The sequence below is a fragment of the Ictalurus furcatus genome, chromosome 17 (genome assembly GCF_023375685.1).
Source record: "Ictalurus furcatus strain D&B chromosome 17, Billie_1.0, whole genome shotgun sequence".
Taxonomy (NCBI): Eukaryota; Metazoa; Chordata; class Actinopteri; order Siluriformes; family Ictaluridae; genus Ictalurus; species Ictalurus furcatus.
Window position 1 is genome coordinate 12,455,100 of NC_071271.1, and position 19,643 is coordinate 12,474,742.

Below are 19,643 nucleotides of genomic sequence, written 5' to 3' on the forward strand. Positions count from 1 at the left end.
TAGGACCTGAATGAAAATCTGATGATGTTTTAGGTCATATTTATGCAGAAATATAGAAAATTCTAAAGGGTTCACAGAAGGGTCGATAACAATCAGAAACAGCTTTCAGAAGACCTAAAACCAGAAAATATTAGGAATATAAAGAGATAATAAAGTGTTTAGGGACACCATTACCAACAGTAAAAACAGTCACTTAGAAATGAAAAAAAAACCCCCCATAAAATAGACAGAGAGAGCACCAAAGAGTGGAATAAAAGTAACTGGAGGGAAAAACAAGGCCAGAGGCATTTACAAAAATCCGGACAGAAGGAGATGCGAAAGGTCCTTAGAGCCATGTACAACGAAAGTCAACATTTAGATCACATTTGTAAATATCATACTGATTGTCCAGCAAAACAGCCTTCCTTAAGCAAGAAAACAGAACAAGATAAAAGATTGGTAAAAGATTAAATCTTTTATTATTATTACTTTTTTTTTTTTTGCTTTTTGTTCATTTTAAACACAGGGTTAAGACAAGACACTTTGCATGTAGAAAGATAATACAGGTATAATGTTTCAAATTACATGTATGTGAGCAGAGGTGTTGAACATTAAAAGGATTCTTAATTATAATTTCATTTGTTTTTACTGTGAAGCCATAATATTTTTTGAAAAGATTATCATAATGTAAAAATGGCAAACTGCATCATTCTTTGTCATAATGAATGAATGAATATCTGTAAAACGTGTACCAAATGTCTTTCTTGATTTCATCATTTGAAAGAAAGGGTGTACAAACTTTTGCACAGCTGAAAAAGGCATCCCATCCAGTGTTTCTGCGATAGGATCCAGATACAATGTGACCCTGAGCATGATAAAGTAGCTACTGAAGTTACTGAATAAATGTAGAGGACCTTCAGTAATGTTTAACAGTCGGCTATTTCAGTACATAAAAAGTCTAGACATGGAATCCAGTCACAGAATGCTGCATTCTCACATCCAGATACGAGATGCTGCATTGTCCTGTGTTATACTGCAGTTACGCCTACTCAGGAAAATGTTTGGCAGTTATAAGATTTAATTTGGCTTTGTGCATTAAATACTGCGTTTGGTAAAACACAACACAACGTGCTCCAAGTTTGACATGCTCTGCAATTTGTCTCACTGAACCTCTCGATGACAGCTAAAAGGGAAAAGTGTATCGTTTTGCTCAGAGCATTTCAATTTTGCTTTCAATCGAAAGCATGAAGGTCAACAATGCAAAGTGTCTGGCAGGATCTTTCTAGGACAGAGACAAGAAGATTGCATTTAAGAAGCCACCACGCGATATGAAACAAACAACGTGCTCTCAGGGTCATTTCTCTCTCTCTTTCTCTCACTCTATCCATCTCTCTCTCTCACCCTCGGCACACAGAACCACTCTCCTGCTATATTATGAGAGGGACGGATTTGATGTAGTGCTTTGTGTGTGCCAATATCCCCTCTGCTCTGACAACAGAGGTGCACGCAGGCCTGCGATTGGCTGTCTCCTGCAGATGGTAAGGCTGCGCACTGATTGGCTGCTGCTGTGTGAGTGCGCTGTTCATTTGCGCTGGCAGCCACATGGGAAAGTGTGCTCACAGTGTGAGTCTGCCTTCTGGAGGAGAGGAGAGAAAACAACAGGAGGCGCTTACGCTTTATTTTTATCTGCTCATTATGGATTCATGCGATGGCTGAACATAATACAGCAGACAAATATGCCGACATTCATTGTTAGATAATTGTATCTATAAATATATTCAACGAGATTCTACCTTGACAAGTGAAATATTACCTTTGTAACAGGCTCACTGAGAGCAGAAATATCATCTTATATAATAAAGTATTTTTACAATGCATAATAAAGAATATAGAGGAGCTACATTATGAAAAAATAGTTTTTTGTTTTTTTTTTACAACAAATTTTAAGTACATAATGGGGGAAAAGGGAATATGAAATGGTTGGACATTAAACTCGAATTTTTGTACTAATCAAGTATGGGCTCTTGCATGCAAGTATATTGATGTAAAAGACTGATACCTAAGAGTAGCCACAATACTCAAAAGTGCATCATGATGTTTAACCTATTGTGATCTCAATGACTGTGTTTACATGCACACAAATATTTTATATTAAAAGGAATTTCATAATATTCTAATTAGTTTTGAGTCAAGTACACGCTGCGATCCGATCACCCAATTCAGATTATTCAGATTCCCGCCCCTGGAATATGCCTGTTTTAATCTGAAATTTGTTGCATGTAAAAACCTTATTTAGAAAATCCACCGAAAGGAGATACATGTGCATGCTCATTCTGCAAGGAATTGTGGGTGCTAACAGATGCTTAACTGTAGGCTAGGTTTTTAGGAATGGCAACTCAGGCATACTTACAACAACCATGTATACAGGAATATCCCGATGCCTGTACGCATATAAACATCGTATTTGGAATATTAATGCGACCCAAATACAGACCTTAAACGGGATTTGATGTGCATGTAAACGCAGTCATTGCCAGCTTTTCATATTTTATTATATAGAACAAGGATTCTTAACTCCAGTCCGCAGAACCCCTGCCCTGCACCATTTGACAGTCTCCTTACACTCATTACACCTAGCTCAGCTCATTCCGATATTAACAATGAGCTGATCAGTTGGATTAGGAATGTCAGGAGTAAGCAAACGTCAATCTGCGCCAAGGACTGGAGTTAACAACCACTTGTTTTAGTGATCGTTATACTAGTTCACCTCAATCTCTTCTCTAATTGAGGCCATGTACACAAACCTGCTGTTTGCTTGTCGTCCGCTGGGGTTGGTTGTCTGGGTGTTTAGGGGTCCAAGGCCCCAGGCTCTGATTGGAGTAGAAGTCCATGGGATACACCTCCTGCCATTCTGCTTGCTGTAGAGCTACAGCCGCCTAAAGAGTAAACCAAAGCAAGAGTGAGTCTTTTAATCATTTATAAAATCTGGCTTCTTCCAACTGCTCCTGTTTCATTTACTTCTTTGATAACAGTCGATCTGAAATCAAATCATATGCCTATTATGAAGAAACATCAAATGATATACTGCGCATACATTGCTGATTAATAAGACTGAGGCTGAGAAAACTGCATGTGAAAATATGCATTCAATCCCATAAAGATCCAGAAGGGATTTATGAAGCAGTTAAAGCTGCCCTGATCGAACGCTGCCTGTTTTATTGGTGCCTTTATTGTTATTTCAAAGTATCTATTTGCAGTTGCACTGCACAAAATGGATCTGCCAGTTGCTGTGACTCATGATTGGGGATTTAGATGCAAGCCAAGAACATTCATAGATTCTTCCAACACTAAAATCAGAGAAGAAAGCCCCTAAGAGACACTGAAGGGGGGGGGATCAATACGTGTTTTTCTGGGCTCGTGGGCACATCAGCCTGCCCCGTGGATGAAATATTCTCCAACATACTGCTCTAATAGCACAGAAAGTATGGCACATTCTGGACATGAACAGTTGTCCTGAGGACTCTTACAATATTAACTCATAAACAAATCTACTCAATAAGTCGGCACGCATGCAGAAGGCATTCATCAATCCTTAACGTGATATTCATTCCTCCGTATCCACTCAAAATAAGGGCACACTCAAGCACAGCATTATACTCTATAATGGAAGTTTTAAATCCTCATGCTGAGTCCGTTAGCGGAGACGTGTCTCACGGCTACAAATAACAAATCGGGATTTGATGGATTTTTCTCATCGTCTCCCTAGTAAAACACACACGCCCTGCTATTGCTTTCAGCCCCATCCATCCATCCTCTCGCTTTGTCTGAGCTCTTGATAAACCCAGCCTTGCCATGTTTTCCCCTTGTGCTGTTGTTTTTTTTTCATTCTCTTGCTCTGTCTCTCCATCTTGTGCCCTAGTCCGTGGCTTCCTGACTGCTGTGTGCTAGTTGGTTCTGCTAATCCCAGTGCTGACAACTGTGTCTTATTGACTATAAATATAACATGAGATGCACTGAAAATAACCACTGGCTCCCTTCTTTCTCTCTCTCTCTCTCCCATCTGCTTCCTATTGCAATAGCAAAAGCAGACACATGGGAGGAATAAAAAAAAAAGAGCAAAATCACTAAGATGCAGGGTTGGAGTAGAGCAGCATTTATCTTATATACTCCATTTGCTGTGCTCCAAATTTAACACAGACCAAGCTGTCATGGAAAGTCAGGGTCTTTATTATGGGGTGTTCTCATTTGAACTGGTCCTGTACCATATTCACTGCTACACCAGCACACACCCTGTCAGCCTGGCATACGTTTTAAGGAAAAAGGAAGAGAAAATGGGAGCAAATCAAATCGGAAAAAGCTTTGTTCTAGTGCTACTTGAAATACAGGAACGTTTCATCACAAAGTCACATGACCACAGAAGAGCTCAACACACAGTCCAGGGGTTGAACAGTAATATTCAAGATGCCAGCTGAAAGCTGTGGAGTGACGAGGCTTTATTGAGGCTCGATCTGTAAAACCCTCGCCGCAGGGTGAGTCTCGTGGCAGCCAGGGCCAGCTTAGTCATGGAATAAATCAGAATGTACTAGCGCACTTATCACATCTGATTAGAATGAGAGACAGGAGGAAAAGCAAGTGAATGCATCTGAGTGTGAGAGAAAAGGAGAGCATGCAGGCAGCTGGCCAGCGAGAGGCGCTACAGTTCCACGGCGAAGCGTAGAACCTTTCAAATCTCTGAACACTTGATCCTGCTCTCAAGATATACCAACAAGACATATGCAGGATAGATCAATAGATATGCGAGCGTAAACATACACACAGGAGTCCTGAAATGAGATTTACTTTCCTTAAGCACATCCTTTTCTTTCCGGGTTAAGTGGCAAAAACCTGAAGTCCAACTGAATAAACCTAGTGTCTAAATAAAGTCAAATATTAATGAGACTGTAATTATAAGCTGAAATTAGCCTTTGCATTGCAGAAACCATGGATGGTGAAAACTGGGTCGAATATCACGAGAAAGAAATGCCATTGTTTTTTGTGAATTTTCACAAATATATCAGACTCATTTTCATTTTCTTTGATTATTTACTTTTGGTTAAATTCTTCAATTTACAGGATCTGTGGGAAAAAAAATCTCTCAAATCGGCTTTATGGTTTCTGCATACCCAAAACCAGAATTCCTGCTATTTCACTATATATTCTCAGTACACAGGGTACAGCGTAATGGCATTGGAGAACATATGTAATAGATTAGACAGATAATAGATCACACTTAGAGATTTGATGATGACACATCATGTAGTGCGATTATGTATTTTTTACAAAAGAATCCGTACAATATTCTATTTTCTTCCCCCGAGATTAAAGTTATGGCACCTTTGGCTGCATTTGAATAGGTCTGCACCATTACTGCATATCTCACAGTATCTTGTACTCAATGAAATCAAAATGAGGTAACAGTGCCATGAACTCACATTTCAACAGAAAATATGCTATATGCCCATTTTGTGTGTGTGTGTGTGTGTGTGTGTGTGTGTGTGTGTGTGTGGTAGATATGGAAAAAAACAAACAAAAAAAAACCTAATTTATGAATTTTGAGTAGCATTTTAATAATCAATTAGGTGTTTACATAACAGGTAGTCGATTAGGAGACTAATCATGCCCAACACTAATTACAGCCCTGGTGTCCTTATTAAATCCAAAAAGGTTAGCACATGGAGGATCAGGGATCATACCAAATTTAACCATTCCTGGGAATCTTAACCAGAGCACTGACAGTCAGACACAGGCATGCTTTTTAATCACAGGGTACTCATGCATATAAACTAACAAGGCAATCCAATTTTCCCCTTGGGAAAGTGGAATTCTGACTTATTCAAAGCATAAATAACTTCTGCGATGCTGTGCCGAGTGAGGTCCAGGTGGCAGGTGTAATGAGATCTCGCTCTCTCTGCTTTAATAGTGAAAGGTGTTGAATGTAAGATGCGTGTACCTCGTAGGGAGACAACAGGGGCTTGGAGAATGCCGTGCCCCAATCGATTGACAGACGAGGACATGCGATCTGAACCCATCTGCAAAGAGGAACAGGGCGAGAAAGAGAATGAACTTGATTAAAATGGGAGAGGGCAACTCCATGCTCTGGTGCAAAAGTACTGCGTTGGTGTGCAGCTCAGAGTCCCCTGTTGTAAATATGTAAAGTACATTTGCACAACCCTAAGGAGCAGAGATGTTTGCTTTGAGCTGCTGCGTCTTTATTAGGAAGTACAAAGGGACGCAACATGAGAAACAGAGAGGGGAAAGGAGGCAGAGGAAAGGTGAGCCAGAACAAATATGCTAGCATGCTCTTGTCTATATCGAGCTAGCACACACAGTAGGCAAAGAGATGAGAAGGGAAAAAGAAATCAGGAAAATAGTGTGTGTGTGGGGGGGGGGGGGTGAAAGGAGAGGAGATGGTGAGGGAGAGGTCATATCGATCGGTGGTTCTCAAAGTGGGGTCCAGGGGCCCCCAGTGGTTTGTGATACATAGCCAGGGGGTCTGTATGTTTTTGAACATTTTGTGATAGAAGTGAAAGAAATCACAACTAGAGATAAAGTTATATTTATTATTTAGTTTCTACAGTTAATAGCCTGCTTAACTGCTTAGCTGAATGGGTTCAATCCAAATCTCAATAACTCAAAAACAGGCAAGACAATAAATAAAGTCAACATGGACTGAATGTGTTCTGTGGATGGAAAGTTCAAGAATAAAAAGCTGTATATGTAATAAATAAACAAATTATCATTGTGCACATTTGAATAAAAGAGATGAATATTTAAAAACATTCATACAGTGCGTTTATTTTTACAGTTAAAAGGGTCCCTGGCTGCAAAAAATCTAAACACTGCTGATATACACTCACTGGCCACTTTAATAGAAACACCCTTCATGCAATTATCCAGCCTGCCAATCAGGTAGACATCATATCATTAATATATAGGTCAAGAGCTTCAGTTAAATGTTCACCTCAAACATCAAATGTGATCTCAGTGACTTTGATCATGGCGTGGCTGTTGGTGCCAGAAGGGCTGGTTTGAGTATTTCAGAACCTGCTGATCTCCTGGGATTTTCCCACACAACAGTATTGAGTTTACACAGAAAGGTGTGAAAAACAAAAAATATCTAGTGATCAGCAGTTATGTGGGCAGAAATGCCTTGGTGATGAGAGACGTCAGAGGAGAATGGCCAGACTGGTTCGAGCTAACAGGAAGGCTACAGGAGTTAAATAACCACTCTTTACAACCGTGATGAGCAGAAAAGCATCTCAGAATGAATAAGTTGAACCTTGGGGCTACAACAGAAGAAGACCACATCCGGTTCCACTCCTGTCAACCAAGAACAGGAATCTGGGGCAACAGTAGACACAGACTCACTGAAACTGGACAGTTCACTCACTCCCTTTTAGTAACTGCTTTGTCCTGACCAGGTTTGTGGTGGATCTAGGGCCAATCCCAGAAACACTGGCTGTAAGGCAGGAATACACCCAGGATGGGAAGCCAGTCCACTGCAGGGCACCATTCACACACATTCACACCTAGGGGCCATTTATTTTAGCCAATCCAATTATTGGCATTTTTTTGGGAGGTGGAAGCCCGCCAGTCATAAAACGTTAGAACAAAAACAAACTGGTCACATGCAAGGGAAAAAAAACAGCTGTGAAAGAAGAACATTTTGTTCCGCATTACACAACGTCATCTGGAGGCGTACAAAAGTTCAAGTTGAGAAATGTGGGCAAGTTGACATCCTGACATCCTCTCTCTCCCACACTCACACTTGCTTTGAGTCTTATATGGTTTTGATTTGAACAGCAGAATTGATAAGGGGCTTCAACTAAAATGCTCCCTAGCAGTGCTTCCACCTTTTTTTTCCAATCGACCAGCTAACCACTCAAAAAAAACGAGCAAAATCATCCTCTGCAATAGCGTATCCCACTTCCATCAGTAAAACTGATACTCTGAGCTGAACGTCTCAGAACCAGCATCATTATTCACATTAGGCGACTAGCACATACTGAAACTGGGCTCTGTGCCTCTCTCATTGTTTCACTGTGAGAGCGTCTCTAGCGGAGGCCACTGTAAGCTGGAAGGGATGATTTAAAAGTGAAGGTGTGTGGGCGTACACAGCTCCTGATCCCACAAGCCTGCAGGCTGAGAAGAAACAGTGGAGGAGGAGAAGGAGGAGGAGGGGGGGAAAGAAGGGTACCTCTGGAGAGCCATGTGGATTGAAACAGGCTACTTGGACCAAAAAAAGTGTGAGCAATGTTAAGTGCTAATATTAGCTTGGTCTGTGTGAGGTGCTGCAAACATGGGTGTTGAAGTTTAGCACAGTAATTAATTTGCAAGACTTTCAAGCGCAGAATCAGCTGTCCCTTTGCCCGCAAGCGGGAACAGCATGTAGGAGAACACACACTCCAACCAAGGTCTAGGAGGTGTGTAGGAGGACTCGTACACTCCCTTCGACACCAAATGCTGAGCTGATGACAGGTCAAAGTGGTGTAATGATGCCTTGGTTTGGCTCCCACTGAATATGGCCATGATGAGAGGCCTCTTCAGATCATCATTACACCCACCAACACAATGAGAGACGGGCTCCCCGATGAAAGAGTCTAATGGAGGGAGGGAGTGTGAGAAATGGAAAGAGATGTGATTAGCACCGAAAAGGGGAGGGCTTCCCTGCACCAGGAAGGTCTGGGATCTTGCCTCGCTCCTCACTTTCCGAGGAAATAATACATTTTAATTAGCCACTTCACCCTCTGCTCACAGTTTCACTTGCAGCGCTGCAGTAAATGGGCAGGCGTATACCAGATCAGGTGAATAAGAACTTCATGGGTGTCTGATTTATGTTGAGATGCAAATTTGAAGTGCATTGCATTCAAAATAATTACAAATCACGTATCGAAAAAGGGAACAAGAACTCTGTGATGCGAGTATTCAAAATCCAAAGAATAATCACCATTATCACTTTCGCTGTAGTGCTTTAAAATGAAAGCGTAGGTGAAATTAAAATAACCATGAGGGCGAGTAGTGTGAACAACAGCTCACCACATGAAAGCGTTGAATAAAAAGTATATGCTAACGTTGCAAGTATGTGTTCACATGGGTTGTATGGGCTTCATACTCTACCGCTATCTCTGTTCTTTCTCTCGCACAGTCTAGTACTGTGAAGAATCCATACCCGGGGGCACGGATCAGACTCAGCTCCTGTGGAGATTATGCTATTCAGCCTTCTGTAGGCGAGTCAACCGGTTAACTCCACGTCACCGACCGCATTATCGTTCAAAATGAGGCTAAAACCAGAAGCCATGTAACACACCAAATGATGTGCTTCAGATGCTGGTGGCACTTGGCAGGGGAAAAGTGAAAGCAGGCTGGAGAGTGAGTTTCTATCTGTTACGTCCTGCTGGGATTATGTATGCAGCGTTGCTCCCAGAGGCGTAAGAGAGTCACGAGGGAGGCAGAAGGCCAAATCCACTCACTTTAACTTCGTTACAGCTTCCAGGATTGAACTTTGGTACAGCTTCCTCGTATCCCTCCATCTGGGTCCCCTCTTGTATGCCAGCATGAGCAGTGGGTTGTGGTCCTCCTTGTTCAATCCAGGCTCATGCAACAGAGATGGGAAACCTTTCCAGTTTGAATAGAAACCTTTACTTTCAGGGCTGCAGCACAGAACATACACACCACTGTGCTGTGCATTGGGTAGGAAATAAATCTGGCCTGTGTGGTTTGATGTGACATGTGACTTAATGAATAACGTTGAGTGTGGGTGTGTATCCGAACATTGCCCATCGCAATAACACAAGCTGCTAAAGAGAAAAACTCCAGGGCTAGTAGTAATTAAACTGACATCCTAAATGACAGTCACTGTACCCTCTAGGTAAAAGAACAATGGTTAGTTATGAAACAAAGTTGCCATGCCATCACAAATGTTATCTTCCCTGGCTGTCAAATTAAGCCCTCCTCTATTCTTTCTGTGCTTGTCCCAAAGGGGGCACTAAAGCTGAGATGAATGCACCCGATGTTTTGGGGAAGGCTGCATCTTTTGAAGGGGGATGAGCCGAGTTATAATTGCGTACAAATAAGAACGTGACTCTGCATGAAGATGGCATGAGACTCACGTGTCAACATCTGCCATCAGCGCCAGCTTGCTTGGGAAGATCTCCGAAAGGAGCACCCTGGTGAATGACCTGCCAAGTGCCTTCAGCTTCTCCTCCAAATGCTAGACAGAGGAAATATGAGCGAGAGAGTAAGCGAGAGAGAGCGAGAGAGCGAGTGGGAGAGAGAAAAAAATACAGAGGGAATGTGGGGTTAATACAGGTGGAAAAAAGAAATATGACTATAAATTTATTCATCACAGCAAAATACCAGATGACCCGGGGCTGTCTAGCGTTCCATACAAAAAAATGGCCAGACTGCTACTTTGGGCAGGACTCATCCTGCTGCCAGACATCAAACACCTCAAACCAGACAGAAAATCAAAAACAGACCAATGTACTGAAGCTCATTTAAACTCGAGAACTAGGCCATTACATACTGTGCTGCAATATAGAAAGAAATGATTTGACAAAATATCATTATTACTCTATAACCAGTTACACTTGGACATTATTCTCTGTAATGTCTGCATTTTCGCATACTGCAAAGATTTATTAGGCATTTTAGCGTTCCTTGCCTGGTCTGTGTGTGTTACAATTACAAAGCCATGTTCCCCTGGAATGCCCAGTGCAGAGAGAAGCATTCAAATCTCCACCACATTGACAATATATGCATCTCAATATCATTTAAAGTAAAGGGCTTTCCTGAGACTTTCTAGTGTGCATGCACAACCACTCCAAGGTCTTCTTTTGATCACCCATCCTCCTTACTACATTACACTTCATGCAAGCAATATGAAACATAACTCTTAAGCAGAAGAACATTACACACAACTCCAAACCCTTTGGGCTATACATATTTCTAGTGAAGAACATCACAAGAGTGAACATTAGCTGTTAAAAGCATCAAAGCCCCAAGGCTCAACAAACAACAAATAAAGAAATGCAGTATATTTCACTCTCTTCTTTACCGAGTAGATGAACAGATTTTAGCCGGCGGAGTTTAGAGCAAACACATCTTCATTTAACTTAGCATGAAAGTAATGACTGATATATACTTAGAACGGTGACTTGTTCCAGTCTCCTCACCTGCTGGCTCACAGTGCTGCTGCCAGATTGCTTACAGATCCAGGAAATTCAGCCAAATCACCCATATCTGACTTCCACTTGCTTCCAACTATATTTGGCACAGATTACAAATTACTATTACTGACTTATAAATCTTTGCAAGACCTGGCGCCATATTATCAGTCTTACTTGTTTAGCACTGTCTTCCAGACAATTTATACTCTCATGGCCCTGGCTTGTTCTCTATTCCAAGAGTTAAGAAAATATCAGGTTGGTTGGACTCTTGTTTTCCTAAATTGTTATTAGTCCCAGATTCAATTTAAAACTTTCAAACCCAGACATACACTGACCGAGCTTGTTGTTAATAATAATAATAATAATAATAACAATAATAATAATTTATATACACACGAAGGGATGCACATGGTCAGCAACAATACTCAAACAATCTGTGGCATTCAAGCGATGATTGATTTGTGTTAACGGACCTAATGTGTGCCAAGAAAACATTCCCCACACGATTACACCACCTCCACCAGCGTGGACTGTTGACACAAGGCAGGTTGGGACCATGGATTCATGCTGTTGGTGCCAAATTCTGATGCTAACATCTGTGTGCCTCAGCAGAAATTGAGATTCATCAGAACAAGCTACATTTTTCTAGTCTTCAACTGTCCTGTTTTGGTGAGTCTGTACCCACTGCTGCCTCAGCTTTCTGTTCTTGAACCTGATGTGGCCTTCTGCTGCTGTAGCCTATCTGCCTCACGCCTTTGACGTGATGTGCATTCTGAGATGCTTTGCTGCCCACCACAATCGTACACAGTGGTTATCCGAGTTACTGTAGCCTTTCTGTCACCTCAAACCAATCTGTTCTGTCCGCAGCACTGCCACTCACTGGATGTTTTTCCTTTACTGCACCATTCTGAATAAACTCTAGAGACTGTTGTGCGTGAAAATCCCAAGATATCAGCAGTTATAGAAATACACAAACCAGCCCAGTCTGACACCAACAATCATGCCTTGATCAAAATCACTGAAATCAATTTTTTTTTTTTTTTTTTTTTACTCCTTCGTGAAGCTGCTTTGATTCAATTCTAATAAAAAAAAAGGTGTGGTACAGTTGACTAGACTTATTTTTAATAATAAGTATCTAATCACCTAGAGTTCCAATTTTTCAAGTTCAACTCTTCTTTTCACACGTGATAGTTTGACAGCTGAAGGTTGACAGTAACTAATGCCTTGCTCTCAGAAACAGACAACAGCTACAGATCTATTCCATCAGAATATTCATCTGAATGTCTATTTGTCTGAGATTGGTATTTGTATAGATCTCATTTGGGAGACACAGCGTTATGAGAATCAGAGAGAGATTCATGTTGGCTTAAAAATCTCATTTGACAGCAAAATTGGAGATGTTGGAAAGATCCTTGAGTCTCTCTCCCTTCGCCTATGCATACCAATTAAGACAGGATCAGTCAAAACAAAGTCAAACACAATACATGAGAGAAAAACAAAAATGAGCAGATCAAAAGAAGCAAAGGCAGCAACGGGGTGTTGAAAAAGACCCCTCCCAATCCTGAGTACTGATTAAGACCCCACACACATTCCACTACAGCAAAAGGAATAAAATGTGTATACGTGCACGGAGGTATCTGTATTACGTTTTAAGTATTCATTAAATGGAAAATTGAAATTTGGTAGAATATATACAGTCCCGTCCGAAAGAACTGGAATGGCAAGGCCAATTATTTATTTATTTTTGGCTATACATTGAAGACATTTGGGTTGGAGATCAAAAGATGAATATTTGACGACAGATCAGAATTTCAGCTTTCATTTTCTCACGTACATCTAGATGTGTTAAACAAGACAGTTTAGACAATTAACAGCTCTGAATATCTACTCCTGGTTCAAGGTCTGGATTTTGCCTGTGAAGACTGCATTTGTTGTTAAAAAGGATAAGCCAACATGAAGATCAGAGAGCTATCTATGGGAGAATAACAAGCCATTTTGAAGCTGAAAAATGAGAGAAAATCAATCAGAGCCATTGCAAAAGCATTGGGCATAGCCAACACAACAATTTGTAATGTCCTGAAAAAGAAAGAAACCACTGGTGTACTAACAAACAGACATAGAACGGGTCAGCCAACGAAAACAACAGCAGTTGATGACAAACATTGTGAGAGCTGTGAAGAAAACCCCCAAAATAACAGTCACAAGGCAGGGGTGAAAGTATCACAATCCACCGTTTGAAGAAGACTTTAATTAACCTCTACCAAAGTGAAGGAAAGACCAAAGTGTGGAGAAAGAAAGGATCTGCTCATGATCCAAAACATATGAGCTCATCTGTCAAACATGGTGGAGGTAATGTCACGGCTTGGGCTTGCATGGCTGCTACTGGAACAGGCCCCATAATCTTTATTGAAGATGGAATTCATGATGGTAGCAGCAGAATGAATTCAGAAGTTTACAGAAACATTCTGTCTGTCAATTTACCGAGAAATATAATTGGGAGGAAGAATACAACCTAATTGGGAGGAAGAATCCAACCTAATTGGGAGAAACTTCATCGTGCAGCGAGACAATGACCCAAAACACACTGCCAACTCAACAAAGGACTTCAGCAGGGGGAAAAAGACTGGCCAAGTCAATCACTAGACCTTAACCCAATTCAGCAGCATGTCACATCCTGAAGATGAGACTGAAGGGAGAAACACCTCAAAACAAACAAAAACTAAAAGAAGCTGCAGTACAAGCCTGGAAAATCATCACAGAAGAAGAATGCAACAGTTTGGTGATGTCAGTGGGTTAATGGCTTGATGCCGTTATTGCAAGCAAGGGATATGCAACCACATATTAAGTGTTGCTTACTTTTAAACTCTGTTCCTATATTTTTGCTCACCTACAAATTGGGTCGTCTGCCACCAAAGGTGCCATGGTCTAAGTTCTTTAACACATCTAGATGTAAATATGAGGAAATGAAAGCTGAAATTCTGATCCATCAACTCATTCATCTTTTGATCTCAAACTAAAAAGGTCTTCAGTGTAGAACAAAAAAAAAAAAAAAATGGAAAAATAAGTGACCTTGCCGATTCAATACTTTCAGAGGGGACGGTACTTTTATAAATGTTTAATTGCTCACCTCTAAGATTTTGGGATTGCCTTGGCGACCAAGCGTGCCCAGAATCAGACCCCACCTCTGGGCTGAGCGCGCCGTCTCTATGGCCTGCAGTCTGTTAGCACGCATGGCCTCGTGGTCATAATACTCCCGAGAGAAAACCTTATTGTAGGGATCATACCTGCACAAAACACTCTATTCAGTATGCTGCCATCATATAGAAGAAAGGTGAATACATGCTATTAAAAGAAAAATCTTGCATCCAAGATTTATTTTGTAAAGAACTTCTGAATTGACTACTAAATGTAAACATGTTGGTATGTTTTCGCTTTGGTTAAGGGTTTCCTACATTATGCACAATGCTGTTTGAGTAACTGCTGAAAGTGGAATCAATGGGTTTTGCTTCATCTCCACTTACAGAGACTGATGAAGCAGCACTTTTTTTTCCTTTAGTCTGTCTATCTCTCTCACCTCCTCATCTGTACACTCTTCACAAACAGATCAAGTTCCAGAGCTTCAACTTTCATGCTAATATATTAATGCCATTGTGCTCATCATCTCGTAGATCGCTAACTGGCTGTGCTGTAACTGAGCACAACTGCATTGCATTCTGGAACTCTGAGTCCAATGTTTGTTGTCTCCACTTCTTTAGTGTTGGATTTGTCATTAATATGACATTGTACATAGCTGGAAAATTGGTGAGAAACGAAGCTCTTGCTCTTTTGATTTTAGTAGCTAACAGTGAAACCTGACTTATGTTTGAGATAACATTTTTCTCCTCCTATTAAAAGCCATTGTAACTGCTCTAGCAATGTCCTGCAGGATGTCAAAGCAGCGCATGTCTAACTTCTTACAGGAATAACAAAAATACAGCGCCAACCAACAAATTCGCACCAGGATTGCTTAGCACATCAGTAATATTTCACTATAAACATATTTAATGTGTTTCAAGGTGGAGTTCTCCTTTAATGAACAGAGAAAATGCAGTGATCATTTCTTTGTGCAGGGCCTCTGAGGTTTACCTGTAAGCTGGGACATCTGGATTGGCGATCATGATTGATTCCAAGTGAAATCGTCCATCCCCAAGGTATCTGTCTTGACAAACATATGCAATATCAGACAGTGGAAGGAGGGATTGATAAAGAAAACAAAGCTCTGTACACTGGACAACAGCATGGACAGCAGCGGGGGGGTTGCGGGGGGGGGGTGCACATTCACACACAATTACATACACTACACCCATATAGCCATAATAATAGTCTGTTTTAATTTCTAGATGTATTATGCATTAATGTATTTAAATATGAACAAGTCTTTACCTTCATATCACACACAAAGAACGTTAGCAATAGTGCTACACTGTGCATTTCAATCACAAACAATGAAGATTTGATTCAAGACTTTATTTTTACCTGCGTGCTTCAAAAATATGAGTAAGCCGAGTTTTGTAACTCAGGTTACGTGAAATATGAACTACATTCATGTGTGTTGACGACTTTGAAATCCTGCCAGGTTAGCTCATTTAAGCTAGTTGGCTAGCATGAACATCGAAGATTAAAAATACTTAAGCAAATGAAAACTAAATTGCTAGCATTAGCAGTGAAGAAGGACACATGGTATGCCAGGTCAGCCAACTAGTTAGTAGTTAAAGATATAAATATTGCTATAAATAAAAAAAAAAAAAAAAAAAAAAAAAAAAAAAAAGGGGAGGAGAAAGAAGAGAGAGCTCTTAATTAGTCAGCCTTCAAAAAGCCGGTCTCACAATGAGTGGCATCCCTATGGACTTGAAAGAGCAAAAGGCTGACCGAAATGCACATGCATTCAAACCTTGCACAATACGGTCTGCCGCTCAGCCACGCTAACGTAATAGCTGTTACACATTCACGTCAGACTGAACAGAAATGGTAGAGCGTTTGGCCCAGTAGTCCTTGCGCTAAATCCCATGAGCACAATACACTTTAATAGATCACAGCTCCTACCTTAATGCAAATCTGTCTATAGAAAAGCATGTTGACCTTTGACCGCTCCAAAGCTGTTCTGGGTTTCACCAAGATGTGCATTCATGGCTGCAGGTTTGAAAACGTTCTCATTTAAGTACTCCTTTAAAGCATGGCACATTTTGCGATCTGGCTGCTTATTACTGTAACGGGACAGATCTCCCTGCTCTATAAAGCATTCCTAACAATACAACAAGGGTCCAAACACACATGCCCTTCTTCACCCTCCATCCCACAGAGGTAGATGTATAGTTCCCTCAACTCTATGGAGACAGAGTAGAGGAGCTTTCCTATTATTTAACACTAGCTCTCCTTTCTCATGGTCAGTATATCCATCCTCCATACATCCCAAAATACACCACCTCTTAAGATTTAATTAGCCGTTAATCTTGGTGCTATTGCTGGGAGGGTATGATACAATAGCTGTAGTAATGTAAGGTCTGAAAAAAGGGTAGGCTGCTGAAGCAGAGTGGCGTGTTGCTGTTTTCTAGACGTCACGTCCGAGTTTAAAGTGAGATGCTGGATTGTGTGTGATGATATTCAGGTAACGCACTATATACCCGAGTGTGTGTCACTGGCTAGTGGAGTGGTGAAAGGAAGACTGATGAAAAGCATTTCTCATTCCCCGGTGGCCTGATACACAAACATTCTCTCTGAGAAAACACGTGCACACACCCATGTGTCAACCTTTTTTAAATTTTTTTTAAAAACAAAAAAATTGTTTGATGTTGAACATTAAGCGCTCTATTTTGCATTAATCTAAACACGACAATGCAAAAAGAATAGCACTAGCACACCTGAATTTCTGAATCTGAGCTCCGAGTTGGAGGCGTGTCCTTAAGAAAACATGGTGGAATCACTGGATGCAACATCTGTAGTTGACAGTACATTAGTAAATCTTTTGAAAGATGAGAAAGGTGTTAAAAAAATTAATAAAAATAAAAATTCTGTGAAATTGGTTAGGATTGTATAAATCTTATATTGTAGTGGGCTGAAATTCAAAGAAAATCCCATGTTTCCCCTCTCGTAATTACGACTTTGTGGTGCCGTACGTGTGCGTTCAACTCGTAAATATGATCTTTCCAACATGACTTGAACCATACGCTACGAGTCCGGAAAAAACGATCCAGACTCTCCATACCTGGGAATTTTTCAAACCCAAAACATGTTTAGATTACAATTACGCTGCATTTGACTAAAGCTTATCACACAGAATTTCCAACGTCTTCCAACAACCCCCCCACCACCACAAACTTTATAGCTCAAATGCACAGAGGTAAACAATGCAGTAGTTCCGAATTCCCAATTCTGGATGAAGTTGAACACAGCATTAAGCTTGGGTGTCGTTAGTTATTAGTCTTGAAGTCAAAATTTTGTTTTCACACAAGCCAGTCAGTATTCCTGCACACTATAGGACATTGAGTTGTAAATATTGAACATGTTTAATATTTACAACTTTAAATAGCGGCATCCAGGACACGATTGTGAATACATGCTCTACTTCTTCATGGACCTTTTGTAGCACCTTCTGCCATTGTGGATGGCCTCACATGGTTACCCAACAGATTTGCACTTCCCAAAAGTAGTTCATGCCCACGTCTATCCCTTGCTTCATTGGATGATCTCACCTTCATAATGTAGACTTGTACCTAAGAACTGCTATTACAATCATACATTCTGTCTTGTGCTCATTCACAATATGTTCATATTTAACATCCTGAACACTTAATACTGTTTGACTTTACTCTTCTACATTTGTACACGTTAATGATTTATAATCCCATGATCAGGTGTTATCCAGATGAGGTTCCCTTGAATCTGGTTCCTCTCAAGGTTTCTTCCTCATGTTGTCTCAGGGAGTTTTTCCTTGCCACTGTTGCCTCTGGTTTGATCATTATGGGAAAAAATAAATAAATCTACATCCAGACTTCTGTAAAGCTGCTTTGTGACAATGTCTACTATTAAAAGAGCTATACAAATAAATTAATTCAAATGAATAAAGGGGCTAAGACTGGATTTTAAACATGTACCACATAATGGGATCATCTGGGAAGATTATTAGGAGTAGAAGACCAGCTTAAAATCAGGACACATTGTACAATACAAGGAACAAATCAGCTTTAAAATTGGTCCAATTATCCACTAGTCTGGCCCAGGCACTAGCCACTGTCCCTTCAGTGGATATTGGTTGATTTATTTCCCCTATATAACATCATTTCGATTCCTATCGGCTCCAAGCTAAGAAAGCTAATCCCACATGTCATCACATCCTGAATGTCAAAGGTTTGTCTTTTTTACTTTCTGACTCGTATTCCTGAGTACTGCGTTTCTTAGAAGAAGAGAAAATATCTTCCACATACTGAGCCTTTGAGTAACGCAGGATCTGCACGGACGTAACAAGGCTTAACTACACAGCAGCCAAAACTAAACTTGTCGATAACAAATAAAGAGAAATCAGCATGAGTTGGTACCATACTGATCATCCAAAGATGCTAACTTGGTACCGATGTTAGTTAAGTAGTTTCAGCATGAGCATCTGCTCAGAGCCATGCCACCACCGCCTACACACTCTCTCCACAACCCACATACACTAATTAACATACACTCGCACAACCACACACAAGCTCATGTAAAATCTACCCACCTATATACTTCAAATACAAAAAAAAAAAACCCAAACACGACCTCATTATACGCATAAACACAAACATACACAGGGAACCTTTTTCAAATTTGTAGGCACAGGAGGAACTAGTTATGTGTTTGAAGTGGCACCACATGTAGTGGGCTTATGAAATCTCACAATAGGTTGTGTTCAAATAATGCACCCACAATACACTTTGCTGAGTAAGGCACTTTTTCAGTCACAGTGGCCTACAAAGTTTCATTCCTAGGCTGTGGATGCAGAAGCTTGTTTTTTAGTTCCTGCTCCAGAGCTGGTAAATTTCTGAAAACTTGGGAGCTTGCGGTACAGAACATCACTGATTTGTCAAGCATGAGCTAGGCAGCATGACTAACTCGTTTATCTGTAATGATCGGCGAAGTGGAACGTTTCTGTAAAGCTTTTGTTTTTACAAAAGGTGGCAAGTCAAAAACGTGGGAGTGAATTGTATAAGCTTCTAGTGGCATGCTGCATGTGGCAAAAAGGCTGGAATAGTGAAATTGTGCTCGTCACACACACCGACGGTTTGAAAAGCTGTTCAGATCATAATATCACAACAAAGACAAAACAATGCAGGACAAGAACTTTAATCTCTGTGTTTGTTGTATGCGTGTGCTTTGGCTGCAAGCTGTGTGTGTCGCTTTACTTATTTTACATTTATGGGTAAAATTCATTTATGGGTTCATTAAGGCCTT

The 19,643-nt window shown here is 40.6% G+C and overlaps 1 protein-coding gene across 2 annotated transcripts in view; it reads right to left on the minus strand.

Moving 5' to 3' along the window:
- Positions 1–443: 443 nt before the first annotated feature.
- The window catches only part of dph1 (diphthamide biosynthesis 1), a 110,490-nt gene continuing 91,290 nt past the window's right edge, over positions 444–19,643 (minus strand). For both annotated transcript variants that reach the window (XM_053646422.1, XM_053646423.1), the window contains 6 exons: positions 15,312–15,380; positions 14,314–14,470; positions 10,128–10,228; positions 5,969–6,047; positions 2,784–2,915; positions 444–1,615 (listed from right to left, as the gene is read on the minus strand). In XM_053646422.1, the coding sequence (XP_053502397.1) occupies positions 1,562–1,615; positions 2,784–2,915; positions 5,969–6,047; positions 10,128–10,228; positions 14,314–14,470; positions 15,312–15,380 (592 nt within the window). In that variant the 3' untranslated portion in view covers positions 444–1,561. The remainder of the gene's footprint in view (positions 1,616–2,783; positions 2,916–5,968; positions 6,048–10,127; positions 10,229–14,313; positions 14,471–15,311; positions 15,381–19,643) is intronic.